At 38.8% G+C, this 23123-nt stretch overlaps 1 protein-coding gene across 1 annotated transcript in view; it reads right to left on the bottom strand.

Moving 5' to 3' along the window:
• FAM171A1 (family with sequence similarity 171 member A1) overlaps positions 1 to 8071 on the bottom strand; it is a 1600715-nt gene extending 1592644 nt beyond the window's left edge. The window contains exon 1 of the mRNA XM_044067505.1: positions 7685 to 8071. Within this exon, the coding sequence (XP_043923440.1) occupies positions 7685 to 7793 (109 nt within the window). The 5' untranslated portion in view covers positions 7794 to 8071. The remainder of the gene's footprint in view (positions 1 to 7684) is intronic.
• Between the last annotated feature and the right edge of the window lie 15052 nt (positions 8072 to 23123).

Genomic DNA, 23123 nt, shown 5'->3' with positions numbered 1-23123 from the left:
CAGCAGATGACAGGGACCACTCTCTGCACAACAGCTCAGTGGGCTCTCGCATCTGGGAAGAAAGAATGGGCCAACAGTGTGACCAAGCAAAGAAGCCTGACTTTATAGATTTTGATAGAGAACCAAAAAAAAAAAAAAATAATAATAACCAGCTGTTACAGTGTATACAAAATGGAGAGAAACTAGCTCAATGGAGTTGAGAACGAAGGAAGGAAGGGGAAAAAAGGGTAAGAAACAGGGTAAAGGGAAAAAAGAAAACATTTCTGAAATCTGGTAGATTAAATAATTTTGCTGGAAGAAGAAAACTCAAAATATTCTGCATCATTTATGTTTGAGAAGGAGTTCTACTGTTTCATATGATGGTTTAGTGAAACAGCCCTTCCAACCTGACCACAAAACTATACTTACTACTTTGCTTACACTTCCTTTAAAGCCCATATTTTCCAAAGAGAACAAAGTCGTCACCATCAAGTGGTCACCTCTGCATCATAGCTGTTCTTCCTCATGTCCAGTCCAAGAAAGTGGGACATGGGATGCTATGCAATCTTCTATGTAGAGTGTGACCAATCCATCCCCATTTCCTGGATTTAACAGTATTAAATGACTGCCTTGTTTCACTTTTCTCCAGAGTTCCTGTCTGAAAACTTTTTTTTCAGGTCATTGGATGCACAAGATCTGTCAAAGGCAGGTGTTGCTAAGCATTCATTATTTGTAAGCGAAACTGTTAAAATACTGCAAGTAATCAACACCATACAACAATATGGACTTGACAATGGTGTTGAAGTTCCTCAGTTGTGTATGTCTAGTGTGTTATTTTTTTACACTTGCTTAAAGCCAAGAAAAGCAGGTTATCCTTTAAACGATCCTTGCTTTACCTTTAACTTTCTCACCTGTTTAGCTAATGATACCACCCAGATATGTATAGTAATCATCTGCCAAGGCCTATAGGTTCTTATTCATGGTGCCACTGATTTATAATCTTGCTTAACAACACTACAGAATCTTTCCATTTTGCCTGTATATGTACTTATCACATTCCCACAAACATAACAGCAAAATCCAACTTCTCCAACATCTGGGTCAAGGTCAACTGGATTCTTTGCTCATCTACAATTGTCATTACTCAGGTCAATCACAAGTATCATGAGGCACTAATTTATAAACGAATGCCATTTCTGTGACATGAAATCCAGGAATGACTCACATGATTTTTGTTACTTACCATATTTCAATATATTTTTTGAAATGTATACACTCACAAATAAAAATCAAAACAGGTTCTGCACATAAAACAGTACAGCAAGGTAAGAAATAATTACTAAATATGAAAAAATACAGGTAATATTGAATGAGTACCCTAGACTAAAATGTCAAATTTCTTAAAAATTCTGGAGCCTGTCTCTCTCAATACTGAGACAGTCTAAATTTGGGATTACTGGCATTTTTTTCCTAGAAATAAATCAGTATCTCTGCCAACAGGAAAACAGAGGGTGACTGCACAACATAACCACGTCTAAACAATATATACAGACTGTGAATAGCATTGGTAGTTCAGGTGAGTTATGAATATCTCTACAAGCTGTATCACCATAGTGTCTCTAAATCAGCCCAGGATCTTTTGAGGTATGCCATGGTGCCATTGTGCCTCAATTCTCAGTTTAACTGTCCTGGCCACAAAGCTACAGGGTGCAACAATTGGGAAAATAAAGACAATACAAATAAGAGAGAAGGGGCATATAGATGAAACATATTTACACAAATGGTTAAAAAAATGATTTATTGTGGTAATCATTACTGCAGGAAAGTTTTGGGCAGAGTGATTATACTTTCAAAAGAAAAGACTAACAGGTATGAGGTAATCTGTATCTTACATACCACCACCAGGTAATCTGCATCCTACATACCACCATTTTTCTCTCATTCGTAATGGAAGACATGCATAAATACTCTCTGAATCTACAACGTCAAAAAAAGCATATTCTGTAGCTTATATGATTTTAAAGGGCATGAAACAGTCGATCCAGGAAGAATATGTGCCACCATAGATCTCACTGTACCGAACACAAATCTGCATTCTGTACCCTTTGAACAAGCCAACCTAAGCAACTTTAAAAAGTACACTGATCCCTTACAAAACTGGAGTGGCAGAAAATGTGAGCTATTCTGAAAAGACTTCTGGAACTGCCATTACATTCCGTTTCTTATAGGTCACCTCTGCCAGCTCCATAGGATAAAGTCTTATCAATTCCTACTTGAAATTTTGTGCCTGGAACACACAAATATGGAACTGAACACCAGATCAGGAAACCCAATACCGAAAAGAAAACGATCTAAACAAAATATGTGACAGGTCCCACACCTTCCAAAAACTATGGAATAAGCAATGCTTTACATTCAGAAGTCCTATGTTTATTTCTTTCAAAATAATAATGATACATAGACAGCAACTAGAAAACATCAATATGGGTTTAAGGCAATCACGTTTTTTTAATGGTCAGTAGGTCATAACCTTTGCAATCTAACCTATGAAACCATTTAAAGAAAACACAGTGGCATTCCTCCCCCACTTCCCTCCCAAAAAGAAGAGGTATTGTTAGTACAAAACCTTACAAGAAAAGGTGTTACTTTCTTTATTAAGTTTTAAAGTAAGGAATGAAAAAAAGTAATACAGACTATGGCATAAAGGTAGATTCAGAGAAACATAAGTTGTAGAATAATTAGAAAAAATAAATACAATGGAAATAAAGAAAAAAAATCACATGGTATGTTTAAAAAGACATAGGAAGAACATATGATGAAAAAGGAAGTTTTGGTGGAATTTGAGGTAATTTTAAATACACTTAAGGAAGAAAGTGTTTATTATTTTTTTTTGTAAACAAATGCTAGGATTGCAGAAGACTTTCTAAGAACTGATAAGTGAATGGTATTCAGAAATGTAGGTTAAATAAATCAGTACAAGTACAGTTGCTACAAAAAAGGAAAAAACTGGATTTGTGACGGTGAATATGTTTAGTTTTAAATCAACTCTTATTACAAGCTTTCATTGCAAATACTGTAAATAATGATGTGGGATATAGTAATTAACTAGGCAGAAGACGGTGTTGGTCTACAGAAATGATGGGATACTACAGGTAGAGGATCACAACTGTGTCTTCTATCATAACCACCTTATTGTTTGCCCAATAAATGGATACCAGGAATGAAAACTCTCCCAACCGTTTGTAGCACTTGCACCACTCAAATATATATAAAACACACAAAACACACAAACCAACCTAAAATAAAAAAAGACAACAGTTTAAGGAAAATGCAGACAAATGGTAGCATTTCCCCAAAATGCTGGGCACATCACAACAAGACAGTACAGTCTCTTTCACTCGTATGGACAATTTTTTTAACTGGATAGCCCAAGTGGGCACTGCCCCTTTTCAGCAGCAACCTGGTAGAGAAAAGCTCCTAAATGCCATCTGCATGTCCTACACCCAATAACAAACACACACTCATAGTACCTCCCAGATGGAGTATGCTTATCTCAGAATTCCAACCACTAACTGTATGTGGACTTAGCCCAAACAGACTAGAATACATCCCTGTAATACCTTTATGATGTTTCCCTCGATAAAGGACAACAGCTATCTAGATTTTCTACAGCAGTGCAACTTCCCAAACCGAACACAAAACTGCCAAGACAGATTTTTGCACAGTCGCATCACAATACATTTCCTAAGCATTCGTCCCATCTATATTAGTTCTACCCTCACACCTGGTTCACAGATTCCCTAAAAGTCTTTTTAGCATCAGTATCTTCCCTTATGACCACACAAAAGTTTTCAGGTTATCCACATCACACTTGAGTATACATGCAGCACTGGGAAAACTGAAAATAAACAAAGAAAAAGAATGGTATGACAAACTTCACCCAGCTCAAGGGAATCTAAACATTCACAGCAGCTGACACCTCTCCAGGAAATTTAAGAATGAAGAGTAACATGGGGAAGACGAGGAAGATGGAACTAAAGAGCAATGTGGTCAAGTAGCCTTCCCCAAGAGAGCACAAAAGATATTCTAACCAACTGTTCTGACAAAGTAATTGGTCCTAAAAGTAGAAAAACCTAAAATCCACAGCAAAAAAAAAAATTATGAAATTTCGGGGATACGTAGAAACTAACTGCTGCTAATACGAAACAAGACAGCTTCACCAAATAGTACTTCTTCTTTCAGCCAAACAGTACAAGGAAGTAAAATGATACAAAAGAAAAAAAAAAAAAAAACCTTAAAATGTCAAAGGACAGAAGCTGTCCACTCTGCAGTGGCCTACAAAAATTACCTCCGCCCTGTAATTTCTCTGTAATCAGTTATCTGGATGTTAAAAAGAAAAGGGCACATCAGTGTTACCTGTCTCAACCCACTTGCTAGTCACCCCTCTTCAGAGTGAGCCATCTGCCAAGTCCTCACTCTGCTGTCACAGTCCTGTGGGCAGCTGGTTTCTTAAATCAAATGTTTTGCATGAAACAGTAAAACATTTTTTCTGTAAAATCCTTGTGGTCCACTCCAAAATGCACCAGTCTCACAATCCCATAAGAATGTTAAATGTAAGGACCACCACAGTCCTACCTGTGAAACCCATTCAATACAAAATATTTATGTTCTACAATTACACTGCTGCCAGGGTTATGTGGCAAATACATTTACTAATTTTCCCCACTACTACAGCTGACGATAACTCTGTTTCCCCCAAATTCAATAGGGCATATATAAGGCCTTGTTTACAAGGACCAAAGTACCATCTGCTTAGGAGAGCCTCATTAAAGCTTCTCAGAGATTCAAATTCTTTAAAATTTCTTATTTATACATACCATGTCTGAGCGGTTTAATCCCACAGTTTTACTTACACTAGTGAACTAACAAGTTAGTATGCAAAGCATTTACATATACACTTACAAACTACTTTTAACCAGACACTGGCAAATCAGGACAATGTCAATATGTACTTCCAACAGAGTTAAGATGCGTGTGTCACTGGCACCTTTTTAAACCACTATTCTGAAATACTTCTACAGAAATAACATGTACATCTCCACCGATTCCCTGAAAGGAGAAGGTTTGTAAATATTTCTTGGATAAATTTCTGTTTTCCCAAAATTTTTCTGGGTGGGCCCTCAAAGCACCTGTTCTAGGACTTTGTTACAAAAATCCAATATTTATACTCTAAGAATGTTAAATACAAGCAGGAGACATTTATGAAGACATTAATAGATTCATTCACACTTTTTTTTTTCTTTTTTTTTTTTTATATAAATACAAACTTCATCGTACTTAGGAGGGGCAGTGGAGCTACAACCTACCCTACCATCCAATGAGCCAAAGGTTCAACTAAACTTTGCAGAGACACCAATACAACAAAATTATGGTTAAACACAAAAAAGTAGTAGAGGAGGATGTTAACACAGTTAAGTCCTATACAAGGGAAAAAAAATCCCAGCAGCAAGTAACGACCTCACACTCATCTACCCACTGTGATGAAAAGTGAAAGGCATGAGAATCAGGTGTAATTTTTCAAAAATTACAGGCAAAAAAAATCTATATTTTTTTAACAGAAAAAAAGAACATGGCACAGTCCGATACTAAAACTTAGGGCCTGCATTGACCCAAAAGATGTGGGAAAATGACTCATCAATAAAACACTACTACTCTCCCATTGTTCACTTTACTACAAGTGTATTAAAGCAAAGTAAACAAATGTAGCAATTAATGAAAAACTAATTACTAAAATGTGTTTATTCCAGTTATCCAAAAGTGTTCCCACCTTCCTCATTCTAGAGAATTACAGCTTCTGCACATGCGCGGTTTCTAGACATGCTGCTTCACAGGAAGCATTGGTTGCTACCCACATGCTGCAGAAAGAAAGCTTTACAGTAGCACTGCTAGCACATTTTTCTCCCTCCTATCACAGACAGACAAACTGAGGACAGATGTCTGTTATAAGCAAATCAGCTCCAACTTTTGCCAAACACAGGCAATTTCACATTAACTATGTACATATACATTATTCACCAAGACAAAGAACTCGATTAAGCAAAAAGCATAGCCCATCACAGCTATCAGACACTTGCATCTCTGATGCAGAAGGTGCTGGAGTTACAGATATATTCCACAACAATCACTAACACCATTTCATTCAATCAACATTTACTTTTCATGGTATAGTAAATTCAATCCCAGATTTCTTCCTTAGCCCGCTCACTAAAAACAGCTTCCTTTTCAAACATTAAAGAATGTGATATAAAGTTTAACAATGGCTTGAAATGAATGCTGTATGAAGAACAGCAAAAGGCAGACTAGTTGTTCATCAACAGGCTTATAATTCAGGCACTTCTTCAATTTTATAACTACTACTGTTTTCAGTTAATGTGTTTTCTATTTTCAGCTATATTAACAGTTAAATCATTACTGAAAGTACAATTATGTTAAAAATGAGCCAATTAAAGATAAAACAATATTGTTTATTTTGCCTGATCTGATCTTTGCAATCGATTTCAGTGTACTGCCTTGTTTCATCTATGCAACCGCTTAAGTACATGCAAAAGAAACTACTCACAAAACCAGCACAGTTTCTTAAATTTGCATTCAAAGCAAGTTGGCATTAATGGTTGTAGTCATTTATTACAAGATCATGCATACACCACAGAGATTCTGTTAACTGAAAACCTACACCAGACAACAATCTAAACTGAACTGCAGGTATCACCACAAGGTTTAATAATGTACCCAGTAGAGATTGTGAAAATAATGAAAACGTCACAAATGTGCAGAAATGCACAACTCTGAAAGATCTAGTACTTTTTGGTGATTCAGTCCAATTAGCGGGATAAACCTGAATTGAATAGCAAACATAATTATCAGTAGCGTTTTTCGCAAATTAATTTTACACTATGATGTGGTGACATAATTCTGCAGCAGGAACATACTGGTGAGGGGAGGAAGTAAACCTAATAATAGTTAATAACTAAAATATGCAGCGTTGTCACTGGTCTATGTACAACACATGAAGCTGTTTGAACAAATAAATCAAAATCAAACTATGTGATTGAACAATGCCAGCCACCTTATAGCAGTAACCACTCCCTATGCTTTGGGGGGTTATTTAGAGGATGGAATCAGACTTCCCCGCCTGTCATGCCTTCCAAGCAAAACAGAAGTAAGCCCCCTCCTCCAACTGGAGTTCAAATCTAGCTGGCACCATCATAGGATGCTTTGTCACTTGATGTGTAGTAGTGGAGGCCGAAGGAAAAAAAACAAAAATACTGGTAAAAAACATGCACTTTGTTTTTGTTATGAGGAAATGCAAAATTATTCACCTCACAAATCACAATGCCTTATAACCAGTAAAGCATGGCTACACTACGTTTTACAAATTGCCAACGAGTTTCTTTTTCAAAACACATTCATTTAAAAAATGTAAGCACAACGTCACTTGCTACAACGCTCCTCACAATGGGTCGTTTCAACCTGACTCTTCCCATCACAACAAAGCATGGCAGAGGAACAACTTCTATTAAAACACAGCTGCCCTAGTGAAGGCGGTACAAAACTCTGCAGCCAATTCCCAGCCCACCCCAATGAATGACTAAAAATGATGCTGTTTCTGGATGTGCGGCTCCTACGGCCCCTCTGTTATACCCACCTTGAGCTGTAGAATCCTGTAATGTTTTGGTCACCGCTTTCCATACGTTACAACCCAGCAGGCACAGAAGGAGATGCGTTGCCGCCGAGCCACTTGTCGCCACCCGCATAGCTGCTCGGCTTTCGCCAGGATGAAACCGCTGTCGCTGCCTCCTCCTCGCACCAGCAGAAAGTCCCGCATCAAAGAGTGGGCCACCTCAGAGTCTCCATTCTGTCACTAAGTGTCCTATACCACTACGTGTTGTGTGTTTATCTTCTCCCAGAGATTCCGCATCCCTCTCTAGCTTTGCAGCCGCTGATTTTTTTCGCATCCAGAGTCACAGCGCCCCACCAACGTTAACCCTTACCTACCCTCACAGACTGCGGACGCCATTACAAGTTGTGGAGTCGTTGCGGCATCTGTCGGGCCCGACAGGTATAAACGCAACTCTCTTAACTGGAGCTACATGTAACTGAAAGTAAACCGTCCCACTGGAATGAAAGGGACAGGATAAACACAACGAATGCTTTCAGATGCCATCCCAACAGTGGTTTGTGGAAGTGAGTGGCGTCATGAGTCTTTTGAAATTTCTGACCCACCACAAACTTAAAAACCTGCTTTATTTCTTGTCTTCTTAAAATGTATTTTCTAGCTTGCCTGTGTTTTGTAGACTTGCCTTATTCTTCTGTCAAATACTTATTAATCCTCCACAGGTTTATTTTTAAAACAAATGCTACTTTTATTAAACGTTTTAAACCCAATAAAATTAAAAATATTTTTTAACAAAGCATAAAAAATAGAAATTATTGAGTTAAATGTGGCACTAGGGGGCTTAATTTAAAGTTCACGTGGTATTCAATTAATGGCAAATCATGCCGTGATAGAATAGATATGTCACTTGAGCAAGCCCGTGAGTGTGCAGCACACCTCCACCAGTTAAGGAGCATGTATTTCTTTAACAGAAGCTTCAACTTTTTTAACAGGGTGCAAACAATAATTCATCTACATATGAACCTATATATCAAACAAAGCTCCTCATTAGCACTCTTCAAGGAAAAATCTTGATGACTGGATGGGAGATAGGACATTCACCCCGGGGATCACTTCTGTGGCTCTGCTTAACACAGGGGCACAGACAAATTATTTTCTTGGGTGGCAAAAGCCAGGGTACCGTTTGGCTAGGCTTGTATAGGCCCTAGGGCCAATAGCCTAGTACCTACCTATGAACTTATGTCTTAAAGCCCTATCCCTTTATTCTGTCTCCTACCCACTATTAAGGGGTGACTTATGCCTGACCTAACAAGGCACATACAAATCCAGTCTTGAGGGAGCTGCTACACATCTGCAAGTCAAACAGCAGGTCATACCTCTCAACCTCTTTGCACAAAAAATCGGACAAAGACAAAAATAATTGGTGACAAAGCCCCAAAACAGGGACAAATTTTAAATACTGCTCTTACAAACTCAGAAAGTTGCTAAAATATATGTCTTGTTAGTAAGCATTATCTGAAGGATATGAAGTCTGAAACTCAAATGACTAATTATTTAGTGAATTCAGTCCTTACTGATTTGCCACAAAAATCGAGAAAACCACAAATTTTATGAGGAATGGACCCAAAATATGAGACAAAAATCTGGACATTCTGCGAAAATCTGGACAGTTGAGAGGTATTCACCCGATCTATGGATCTAAACTTAGTCAGACACTCAAAAAAAAAAACACGCAAGAGAGACAGATCGGCATACATCTCAACTGTCCCGGATTTTCATGGACGTCCTTGATTCTGAGTCTGACTCAGATTTTAACTCTGTCATTTGTAATCCCTCCTAAAACTGGTGACTTTTGGAGTAAAGGTGGTGAATTACACTTAATAAATAATGACAATAGAGTCATAGACTTCTTTTACTTCAGAAAATGTATATTAATTCTGATTCACTTAATCTGTCAGTGTCTCAAGTTAATAGTACTGATATTTTAAGTGTCCTTGATCATCCCTGATTATTTCTGAATTTGTCCCTGATTCTGTTGAGATTTGTCCCTGATTGGTTGAGAACTATGCAGATCGTGTCTCAGAGATTTGCCCCTTCTTTGGAACAGGCTTCCTATTCACATTAAGCATAGAGCCCTTTCCTGCTCTCTTCAAACTCAATTTGGATCAGTGGATGAGGAATGGCAAATTCACACCTGGGGTAGTGCTTATGTCCCGTTTGGACAGAGGCACTCTGTAAGATACTCAAGGCATATGCACAAATCCATGCCATCCTCTTGAACCTGTGGGCCATAAAATGGGTAAAATTGAGTTATATTGGCTGGGCTTGTAAGGGCTGTTAAGCCTTTAGCCTAGTAATTTGTTATGAATCTATGAAGCTATAACACCTTTATTAAATTATCGCTTAAGACACAGGCACATAAACACAGAAAAAAAGCAAACCATATTGACATTTGTTATAGTTATGCATTATACATTACATATATGTTTTCTTTTTTTGCAGTCACTGTCTCCAGCATTACATACATTGCTCAATTTCTGTCTCCCCTTAAACCTCACTCCTCCTTCTGAACATTATTTTGCATGCATTGCTCCCACAAATTCTAGTTATTTCTATGTAATTTGCTCCTTCCCTTTTCCAGATACTGCCTCCATTTCTTTTATCTCCTTTAAAATATTCAGTATTCGGTCCAGTTGCTTACTAAAGCGATGGTTTAGAACTGATTTCAAAGAAAAGTCCACCTACAATATTGGAGGTTGCCCGGTACTGAGTGACTAAGGCTGAAGAATGAGTCAAGTAACAGAACGTAGCTAGGAAAGTAATCATCCAACACATAGGCAAAAGGCTGCTGCAAAGGCAGTTTCAATCCAGAGAATAATGAGTGAGTCAGTAGACCAGCAAGAGAGGAAACAAATATTATTAGTAAAAAGGTTGGTGAGGCAGGCAAAATGGTTCAGCAGCAATACACTGCTTGGAAATGGAACATGTTGCCATGAATGGCTTATGTTCTATGTATCGTCTGGTGAACAGCACACCTCTGCTATGGTGCTCTTCACTTTGTGGGTTAAAGCATTTATCCTTTCATGTGTAGGACCATGGGTTAGACTGGAAATTATAAGCACAAAGCATGCCACATAAAGTTACTTTAGTAAAGCCAGGAAGGCAACTTATTGCCTCTTAATGAGAACAAAAGTCATTCAGAGTGAAGTATTCCTATTGTATAACTGCACAGTCAAATGCTTCTAATTTAATAATTGTTGTGTATGTTCTATGTATTAAGGTATATCCTGTAGCAAAAAATGGCAAGTTGTGTTGGAAAGATGTAGCAGCACAGGAGTATTGTGATGCATTATTAGACATTTTTGTCATACTGAGGGAGAGTGGATGTACAACAATTTACAAATTAGCATACAGTTTCAATGGCTTTCTTAGCAAGCTATACTAGAAGAGTGTGTCGATTCCCTCTTGGAAGATTATTATTCTGCTGAGAAGACTGAATAAAGGAGCCTGACAGTGTGGGCAGTACTCATTTGTTTATTCCACTGTCTGCAATAAGCAGAAGCCTATTTCCCGGTTATTGGTACTATATATATATATATATATATATATATATATATATATATATATATATATAAACACATCAGAGTAAGCTGTTCATTGCTTTAGTAGGCCAGCATTTGTTAGAGGTATGTTGCAGAAAAACAGAGCACTACATCTATGCCATATGGGTTCTGAGAGTTGTGTGTTTTCTTGATTTAACTATATTCCTTTTCCAACTATTTACAATATTGCATGGGCTAGAGGAAGACTACTTCTAGTGGGATATAGGAATAAATAAGACAGTATAGACAAACATAGGTTTTGATGTTAAGTAAGGGCCATGTGACCCACCTGATCTCCTAATATTTACTCAATAAGTTGTAGGTCCTACTTATTTACAGCTTTCATCTGTCTCCCTGTTCAAAATTATGGATTTGCATATGTCACATGTACTGTTAGATTCATGGTTTTAACCTACTATATCTTCAGAAAGTCTGCTTCAAACATCCATTATTTTTAATGTGATAAATACTTTCTTATATTACCCTTACATTGTTTTTTTTTCTGTCTCCATTTCTTTTGAAGTATGGAAATATTGTGTCCATTTGAACTCTGTACAGTCCTGAAATGCATCTAAGTTTCTACCAAGTTGCTGCTTTTGCTTCATTTTCTAAAGATTATACATATTAAACTCTTTAGCTTCTCATTGTACAGCAGCTGCCAAAGATCATGCATCAGTTTTATGCTATCTTCTGAACTGCCGCTTTCCTGCCTATGTCATCATGATGCTGTTTTCATCTGAACTGCATGCAATACTAACCTAACCTCTTGTTTTCTACTAGTAGCTCTTTCTGCTGTAAATGCATGTATTCCTCCAGCCTTCATTGCTGCCTTCTAATGCCATATGTTTATCTTTAGTTCATCTATGTATAGTATAATATAGATAATTGGTATAAGAAGCCTTACCACTGTATGTATAATTGCTATCTTATTTATTTTGATATTGTAAAATGTATTTAATTATATCCTGCCTGACATTGTAGATATATAACTTAAAGATTTTGACTGTACTGCATGTACTGGAGCTTTTCTCCCCGAGCCTCCTCTGAAAAGGGGTCTTTGTGCCTAGCTGGACTTCCCATATCAGCAAATGTAAAATAAAATAAATAAGTATGACATGGCTTCTCCAGTTCCCTTTTCTGTTTTGTTGTATCTACCTTTTTTCCATACACACATATTTGCATACCGTTTTCCATGTTTATTGTTCCCAGGCACATTATTTTGCATTTCTGTATTTGATAAGGAACTGCAGCTTCTTTATTAGGTAGGGATAATTTGCATATAAATAAGCCAAGTGACCCCATCTGCTGATAGATTCTGTGTTTAAAAATCTGAACATAATAATGTACTGAAGACAATTCCATGGGCAAACTATTATATAACACAACTTTGAGTCCACCTTCTATTTTATAGTGATCTATTCCACAAAATAGGAGGGATCTCTCGCCTCTTCTCCAAGTAGAATTAACTTGATGCTGATATAATAAAGCCTTGTGAATTTGTTGCATCCATAATGAATGATGCCACTTCCAAGTCATGCATGCCATGGCCTAGGTAGGAGTCAACTGCAGATGGCATCAAGCTCTGCTTCATACAGTCATAAGGTAGGATAGAATCATAGGATATAGGAGACAAGTTTGACTAGAGGCCATGCAAGTCCTGCCAACACTTACTCTCAGGCTCTCCCTGAAGAGTGCTGACTTGCTGTGTTTTAACAACTAGTGTACCCAGTTTTAGATTTTCTACATATTGGCTGACATGACTATCTTCTTCTTCTTTTTCTTTTGTCTGCTCCTGTTAGGGGTCACCACAGTGGATCATCTTTTTCCATTTCTTCCTGTCCGCTGCATCTTGCTCTGTCACACCAACCACCTGCATGTCTTCTCTCACCATATCCATAAACCTTATCTTAGGCCTTCCTCTTTTCCTCTTACCTGGCAGCTCCATCCTTAACATCCTTCTCCCGAATATACCCAGCATCCCTCCTCAGCACATGTCCAAACCAAAGCAATCTCGCCTCTCTGGCTTTGTCTTCAAACCATCCAACCTAAGCTGACCCTCTAATGTACTCATTTCCAATCCTGTCCATTCTCATCACACCCAGTGCAAATCTTAATATCTTTAACTCTGCCACCTCCAGCTCTGACTCCTGTCTTTTAACCAGTGCCACTGTCTCCAACCCATACATCTCACTACCATCCCACTCTTACTGGAACCCGTCTGTCACAAATCACTCCTGACACTCTTCTCCACCCACTCCACCCTGCCTGCACTCTCTTCTTTACCTCTCTTCCACACTCACCATTACTCTGAACTGTTGATCCCAAGTATTTAAATTAATCCATCTTCGCCAACTCTACTCCCTGCATCCTCACCATTCCTCTGTCCTTCCTCTCATTCACACACATGTATTCTGTATTAGTCCTGCTGACCTTCATTCCCCTCCTCTCTAGAGCATGTCTCCACCTCTCCAGGGTATCCTCAATCTGTACCCTACTCTCACTACAAATCACAATGTCATCTGCAAACATCAGAGTCCGCTGGAACTCCTGTCTGATCTCGTCTGTCAACCTGTCCATCACCATTGTAAATAAGAAAGGGCTCAGAGCTGATCCTTGATGTAATTCCACCTCCTCCTTGAACACATCTGTCACTCCTCTGCAGACCTCACCACTGTCACACTGCCCTCGTACATATCCTGTACCACTCTTACATACTTCTCTGCCACTCCCAGCTTCCTCATACAATACCACAACTCCTCTCTAGAGACCCTGTCAAATGCTTTCTCTAAGTCCACAAAGACACAATGCAACAACTTCTGACCTTTTCTATATTTCTCTATCAACACCCTCAGAGCAAACGTTGCATCTGTAGCGCTCTTTCCTGGCATGAAACCCTACTGCTGCTCACTAATCATCACCTCTCTTCTTAACCTAGATTCTATTACTCTTTCCCATAACTTCATGCTGTGGCTGATCAATTTTATCCCTCTGTACATCACCCTTATTCTAAAGAATCTGTACCAATACACTTCTCCACTCCTCAGGCATGCTCTCACTTTTCAAAATTTCATTACCCTGGTTAAAAATCCCACTGCCATCTCTCCTAAACACCTCCATGCTTCCACAGGTATGTCATCTGAACCAACAGCCTTTCCATTCTTCATCCTCTTCATAGCTGTCTTTATTTCCTTCTTGCTAATCCGTTGGACTATCTGATTCAATATTCCCACATCACCCAACCTTCTCTCTCTCTCATTCTCTTCATTCATCAGCCCCTCAAAGTACTCTTTGCATCTGCTCAACACACTCTCCTCACTTGTGAGTACAATTCCTTCATGATCCTTTATCGCCCCACCCTGTTGCACATCTTTCCCAGTTTGGTCCCTCTGTCTGGCCAATTGGTACAGGTCCTTTTCTCACTCCTTAGTGTCTAACCTTTCATACAACTCACCATATGCTTTATCCTTAGCCTTCACCACCTCTCTCTCTTCACCATACGCCTCATCTCCTTGTACTCCTGTCTACTTTCTTCATCTCTCTGACAATCCCACTTCTTTGCCAACCTCTTCCACTGTATACTTTCCTGTACTTCCTCATTCCACCACCAAGTCTCCTTGTCCTCCTTCCTCTGTCCAGATGTCACACCAAGCACCTTTCTAGCTGCCTCCCTTACCACCTCTGCTGTGGCTGCCCAACTATCTGGTAACTCTTCACTGCCACCCAGTGCTTGTCTTAACTCTTCCCTGAACTCCATCTTACAGTTATCCTTTTTCAACTTCCACCATTTACCCTTGGCACTGCCCACTTCTTCTTCTTGATCACCGAAGACATCCTACAGACTACCATCCAAAGCTGTCTCAGTACACTTTCCCCTGTCACCACTTTGCAGTCTCCAATATCCTTCTGACTGGCCCTCCTGCATAGGATATAATCTACCTGTGTGCATCTACTTCCACAGTTGTATGTTACCCTATGCTCCTCCCTCTTCTTAAAATACATATTCACCACAGCCATGTCCATCCTTTTCCAAAATCCACTAACATGCGACCTTCTGCATTCCTATTCTTAACATCATACCTACCCATCACCTCATCATCCCCTCTGTTCCCTTCACCAACATGCCCATTGAAATCCGCTCCAATCACCACTCTCTTACCCTTTAGTACACTCTCCACCACTTCATCCAACTCGCTCCAAAATTTTTCTTTCTCATGCATCACACACCCAACTTGCGGAGCAAATGCACTAGCAACATTAATCATCACACCATCAATTTCCAACTTTATAAACATCACTCTATCTGATATTCTTTTCACCTCCAAAACACTCTTGACAAACTGTTCCTTCAGGATAAACCCTACACAATTTCTCCTCCCATCTACACCATGGTAGAACAATTTGAACCCATCTCCAATACACCTGGCCTTACTCCCCTTCCATCTGGTCTCTTGCATGTACAATATATCAACCTTCCTTTTCTCCATCATATCAGCTAGCTCTCTCCCTTTACCAGTCATGCTGCCAACATTAAAATTTCCTACCCTCACTTTTACACTCCTAACCTTCCTCCTCTCCTCCTGCCTACAGGCATGCCTTTCCCCTCTTTCTTCTCCTTCTTCTTCAGCCAACAGTAGCCCAATTTCCACCAGCACCCTGTTGGCTACTAGTACTGGAAGTGGTCGCTGTTAACCCAGGCCTCGACCAATCCGGTATGGAAATCTGCATTGTTGTTTGCATATTTGTTCTAGCAAAAAGTTTACACCAGATACCCTTCCTGACGTAACCCTCCCCATTTATCCAGGCTTGGGACCGGCACGAAGAAATACTGACATGACTGTAAATTGTGATAATTATATTAACTATGTATATAACAAACAGCAGTTCCCTAAATACTGAGCCTTGTTATGCTCACTGTGCAGGGAACTGTGACCTCCTTGGAAAAGGTACCCTTTTCATTACCCTGCTAATGATTTATAAGCCAATACTTAACTGGAGGAGCAGAGAATTGTGTTGGCATAGAACAGTTTTGGAAGTACACCATGTGTTTGTGTGTGTTTGTGAATGTGTGTATATATATATATATATATATATATATATATATATATGTGTGTGTTTAGTGTAACTTCATGACCCATGGGCCTCCACCCCAAAGATTACCCTTGATAATTCTCACTCTCTCTCCCCTTGTGTAAAAGGGTAGGCCACAGCCCCCTTTAGTTCAGCTCTTCCCCCTCCAAAGCTGGGCTTTCATTGCTGAGAATGCTACTCAACCCTCTTCTCACAAAGTGAGTAGGAATAAACAACACCTACTTGTCAGTGGGACAGCTGAAGTAGGCCATCATAAAATATATTAATCACCATTTTAACTCAATGTGGATTATGTCCAGTGTTGCTTTTTCCCTAATGCAAAGAAGGACTTCAAAAAAATTCTAACAGTTGGGAGTAGCAGGAACGGCCTTAAACATAGCTATGATTACACACAAATGGAAGACCAAGTAAGTGAACAGTAATTCTATCTTTAAGAAAATACTCAAATTGTCTGTTTCAAACATGAAAGTGATAAGCCTGTAATTCATTGATTGTGTGTTTTCCCTTTTGCCTTTTCATATGAGGAATGGTAGACTGTGATTCATTATTTTCAGAAAATGTACAGATATTTATACAGATTGTTGCTGTGCTGTACTGATAACATGGTAGGTGTTATTTCTTGATTCTGACATGTAACATTTTACATTTTATCATAGAATGCTTTAGAAGGGAGAATTCACTTTAAGCATTCAGTTGGAATGCAAAATAAATGCGGTTATATATTCTGTTGTTAAATACTGTAGTTGAAAAAATGTTTGATTTCTCTCCAAGACAAGAATAAGTAATTTTAAAAGAAAGTTGTGGGATGATAAGGATCTGAGATGTTTTGCTTTTAACCCTAATTAAGTAATCTGACTTAATAACTAGAGTTTTAGTAGATAAAAATATTTCTAAAGTGAGGCAGGACAAAATGTAAATAATCATTCCACTGTAAAATTGAAGTGGTTAATCTTTTAACAGGCGCCATTCACCTGCCTGGTAGGCAGTATCCTATATTTTCACCACTCCATCTGACTCTACATCGTTCTAAGATCATGTCTACTTGATTTAATAAGGTGTTTTAAAATTATTTTCCTAGTATCCTCTGTTGTCTTATTGATTATGATTTAAACGATGCTAGTTACACCATATATATAGTACTTTCATAATGTCAAAGAAATTATAGTTTTGGTTGTTATCACTAAAGCCTACCATACTATAGTCATTGGCAACTAGGAACACTGAGTACAAGGGGGGTACTGTAGCTGAGTTGAATGTGAGGGGCAATAGATGTTGAAATATCTGAAGGCAATGGAGCATTTTGGAGCATAACTCTCAGATCTTTTTTTAACATATATCATTTAGATATATTATCAAACAGCTTCAGGGTAGTTTTCCCATCTTTTATATTGCTTTTCAATATACAAATATATATAAATAAATAGAATCACCCCCCCCCCAAAAAAAAAAAATCCCATTTCTAGTAGTAGCAACATTTAATTTCCTTACTCCATTTCCCTCACTTTATAGCTTTAGTAAATTTTAATATACCGTTTATCAAATCAGGAGGAGGAGGAAATTGGACAATGTTGCCAAAAGGAGGCAGGAAAGGCTGGAAGAAACATTGTGGCCCAAACCTCGGAAACAACAGCCACTTTTTTGTGTTCAAATTTTTTTTATTTTTAATACATATATTGACTTATCACGTAAGACACAGGCAAACATACATTTGTATAAAATACCGGAAACAGCTCATTAACATCTTAGAGCCTTCATCCCCTGCATTAATTACAAGAGTACAATAGATATGTCTGGTAAATGGAGGTAGAATGAATCAAACCCTGTACCCTTGACTACAAGAAACAACTTGTCAGCAGTTTGTAAACAGTTCATATTCTTAACCCTCTGTACTAACTACCAGACTACAGTGCCATGTTACATCTAGTGTGCTGTGTGTAACTCTGCAGACCCCTTCTCCAATTGGATATTCACTGGCTGGAGATAACTCAGAGGGCAGTGACTAAAGAAAAGTTGGAGAAGTTTACAGCAAAAGCTATGCAAAGAGAGAGTGACAGAAATTAATGAAATTTAATATGTTTACTTAATGGGTGAGAGAGAGAAAGACTACAGTAGTTTAATCTTTTTATTCATAATATTTACAATTGAGCAAGACAGAGAGAGGCTAAAGAGTGTAAATATTTCCTCCAAAAGAAGGGAGACATGATAGAAACTTTAGTATTGTAATACACCAGGGAATCAAAAGTCTAACTGAATAATATAGATGTCCAGTATTAAGAAAGTGCAATTTCAATATAAAGAAGAAACTCTTGGAGGTAATATAAGAAATAATGTTTTTTTTTTTTTTTTACAAATGTATGTATTTATTTCATTTAAAGACATTTGATTACCGGGAAAGTCCTACTGGGTTGTTGTGTCTTTCGGCTTATCCCGGTTAGGGGTCGCCACAGCGGAACTCCGGTCCACTAATGTTTGGTAGTGGATTTTTACGTGCCGAGTTACCAGCCCTGACACACAACCTTCAATGAAGGCACGCCCATTCACGCATGCCTCAACACAGAAGAGGCTCCAGCTGAGAATCGAACGCAACAACGTCTTGCTGTGAGGCGACAACGCTACCGCAGCACCACTAGTCCTACTGGGTAGTTACCCAATTTCAGCGGAGGTCCAGGAGAAAAACTCTGAAGTATTGCAAAAACATTTTAAGAACAATAATTTTGCAATCTTCAAAAAAAATATAAAAACATTTACAGTTTAAATAATTGTACTAAAGTAGACATAATGTGAAAACTTTGGTTAAGAATAGATGCTACTTATAAGACCATAATTTACTATTTAGAGAAATGTTAACCAGTCTATAGAGAAGTTAAAGGTAAGTTAGTATTATACAAACAGGAACTGCAATATGAAGTGAGAGAAAAAAACAGGTTATGCCATATTTAGGTAAAGAGTCAGGGAAGAGAAATTGATTTAAGTAAGGAAATGAATGAAGATGAGGGAGTAAGGCGATGTAAAGTATGAATAGATACTTGTTCATATTTAGGGATGTAGTTTATCCTGGGATTGCACAAGAACAGGGAGAGATTTTAGCTAGGATGTCTTTTAGAATGGTGATAGTAGACGTACAAACTAGCATTAGGATGCCAAAGTGTGTGTGTGGGGGTCATAAATGAGTGGGATATACATATTTCTTTTAGGGTTTACAAGAAGCATACTTATAAAATAGAACTGCAAGTTACCCACCATACTGAATGAGCAGACATGGGCCACACAGTCACTGTATGCCAACAAAGCATTTTCCTCTTCCCCTGCTGTTGTATCATCACAGGGTACAGTAAAAATGATGTTTGTGATTTATGATGTGTGATCACATTTATCATATGCTCCATCATGATATGACCTATAACATTCGATCAGTAAGCGCCCATGTTTCTGGAAAGGTTCGGGTTTAAAGCAATGTAAACCAATTGTTCATATGATTTACATGCCACAACAGTGTTATAAGGGACTAGGTTCTGTTGTTGTTTTTATTACTTTATTAACCAGGTAAGCCCACTAGGCATAACTGACATTTTTGTAGAGGTGACATGGCATTACTGTATACAGATAGAACCCAAGGCAATCAAACCTGTAATTCCAGGATTAAACTCATTCACAACTCATACTCTTCACCTGTCTGTTCAGTACCCCTGTGTATCACCTGTATCAGATTCAGGAGTAGTGGTGAAGGGGCATATGTTCCCTCCTTTTAAAAATCAAACCCCGCTACTTAGAGTGCTGAGACTTCTCCTGATACATAGATTTCTGCATTTACCACTGGTCATATAATTCCCTTCTCAATTTGTATTACTATTTAAAGTTGCTTTGTAGTCACTGCTATGTTAAAAAAAAAAACAAAAAAAACACTTGTCTTGGTATTACAGGGACTGACCAAACTTTTTTCAGCTGAGCTGTAATCCACACATTATGATTTATAGAAAAAAACTCATCTCCAATAAACTACTCCCTTTATATTTATTGTTGGTGTGTGTCTCTGGAGCTGACTTTATAATACAATATGTACACTGAAGTGTATCCCCTAATACACAAATTCTTCTTTTTCTTCTATATTTTGCTCCCCTGAGTGCTGTTGGTACATGGCATTCAGACAAAATACTTCTAAAAACTTGCAATGTCTTCATCTGTCACAACTGCTTCCTAAGCAGTTGACATGATTTAAGAATATCTCTCTTTGCACAGTCTGTAGTTTCTGAGAGACAAATACATTTCTGTGAAGATTCAGGCTCAAAACATCCGCACTCACGATTCAGCAGTATTAGAATGCTGTTGTAGTATTCAGCAGATCCTGAATAAATTTCCAAATAGGAAATATAATTTATTTTTACCCAAAATGAACAAATGATTGCATAGCACATTGGAATTACAGACACCTGACATAGCTGCTTTCTGTATAGTCAACGTTCCCCATGACTCTTGCTGCAAAGTATGCAGTTTCTGTGAGGGGAACAAGACGTTTTACCTGGGGAAAAGCTGTTTAAAAATATGAAACCACTACTTCAATAATGAGGGTCTAGAATATTACGGAGGCAACGATTATTACATATTTCTTTTCTCATCATAAACTTGATCTAAAATGCTTCATGGTGGCAGATGATGTTTTTACTCACACGATAAACATGACTCCATTTACATCCTCTTTGTCTGTAGTAATAACTATCCAGCATAATAATACACACAGGTTTCAGGAAAACATACTTTCAAACTTGTAATCTACAGGTCCTGGCAAATGCAGAACATTTACTTCTCTTTACTATTATGTACTTCAAAATGTAGTTCCTCAGCTGAAAGAAATAAAGCAGAGAACAGTGCAAACCCATCATTTATTCTTATGTGGAAAAAAAATCCCAGCCTACTGGTTAACCCATGTATTATACAGAAGAGACACCAGACCAGAAAAACATCACAGAAGCATGCTGAAGTAAGAGAGGTTGCACTGTCTTCCCCTGTTGTATACCATATATTTATTTAATTGCGAAAATAAAATTGTCAAAGATTCCAAAGACAGCCACAAGGCATTCTATAACTATGTCAAGAATCTAAATGGCAATGCTCAGATCTGCTCTGAGCTACAACAGAATGGCATTAAATATGCTGTTCCCAAGGATATTGCCAATATCCTGGCATATCGATTCAGTGCCAACTTCACCCCCCCTCTCACCCCCTAAATGGCCCATCTCAATACCGGAAGATTGCCAAATTCCGGTATTAACGGCCACACAGGTAAAAAACACACTCTCCAAAGCTAAGAATACAGCATCCATAGGACCAGATGACATCCCGGGCTGTGTACTACATGAACTACAAAATGAATTTGCACCTCACCTAAGTGTCATGTTTAATCATACCCTCACCTCAGGCTTCGTGCCCACTGAGTGGCTCACAGCTACAATTATCCCACTCCACAAGGGGGGAACCACCTTGGATCCCGGGAACTACAGCCCCAATAGTCTGACGAGCCTGATCTGCAAGGCCATGGAACGTATTATCATGGAACTTATAAACAAAGACATTGGTAACCTTAAAACACTGGACCCCACCCAGTTTGGGTTAGTGAAGGGCCGATCTTGTCTCCTGAACCTGATAGACTTCTTCGAATCAGTCTCCAGAGCCATGGACAAGGGTAAGGCAGTCCACACAGCCTATATGGACCTCGCCAAGGCCTTTGACACCATCCCCCACTCTGGAATCATAGATAAACTTTCTAAGCTGGGCATTAATCCCTACGTCACTCGATGGGTTGCCAACTGGCTTACTGACAGAACCCACACTGTAAAAGTATCTGACTCAAAATCCAGCTCCAGACAAGTGGAGTACCTCAGGGTTCAGTCCTGGGACCTCTCTTGTTTGGCATCTACTCCTCTGAAGTACAGGCCAACACTAAGGAACTCTGGCTAACAAAGTTCGCAGATGACTGTAAACTGGGAGCCATTATTGAATCCCCAAATGATGTGGATACTCTACAAAAGGGCCTTACAGAAACAGATGCTTGATGCCATGGGCTCAAGCTCATTGCCAAGAAATGTATAGTTATCCCCTTTGGGAAAAAACATGTATCCGTGAATTACCATATAGGTGGCAGTACACTAAACACAGAAAGTGTGATAAGAGACTTAGGAACACAGGTGGACAGCAGTTTCACCTTTAATAACCACATTGCCACAACAGTCAGGAAATCCTTCTATGTGGCACACCTCATCACTAAGGGCTTTTCATCCAGAAAAAAGAAGGTCATTGTCCCACTGTACTCATCCCTCATTAGACCCATTATAGAATACAATGCCTCATTTGGTATGTACCTCTCAGAACATCTGCAACAACTGGAAAGGCCGCAGAAATACCTCACTAAAAGAATCACAGGCCTAAAGCAGATGCCCTATGTTGACCACCTTAAAAAACTCCAGCTATACTCTGTCGCATATCGTCTACTCCAAGGCGATCTCTGCTTAACATACAAGGCCATGTCAAACCCAGAGCTGTTGGACATGCTACACTTAAAGAAATCCCAATCCCTCAGAGCCACATGCTCCAGGGATCTAAACCTTGTCATCACAATAAACAAAACATGCTGGAGGGATAGGTTCCTGACCCAGAGACTCCCCAGACTCTGGAACAGACTGCCCATGTATGTCAAGCAGAGCGCCTCTTTGCCCCTCTTCAAAAGGAACCTTGATGATTGGATGGGAGAAAGGAAATTCACCCCAGGGATCATGTCAGTCGCCCTG

This window comes from Protopterus annectens, chromosome 3.part1 (genome assembly GCF_019279795.1).
Source record: "Protopterus annectens isolate FY-2018-M chromosome 3.part1, PAN1.0, whole genome shotgun sequence".
In the NCBI taxonomy this organism is placed as follows: domain Eukaryota; kingdom Metazoa; phylum Chordata; order Ceratodontiformes; family Protopteridae; genus Protopterus; species Protopterus annectens.
This window is presented reverse-complemented; position numbering and strand designations above follow the sequence as displayed.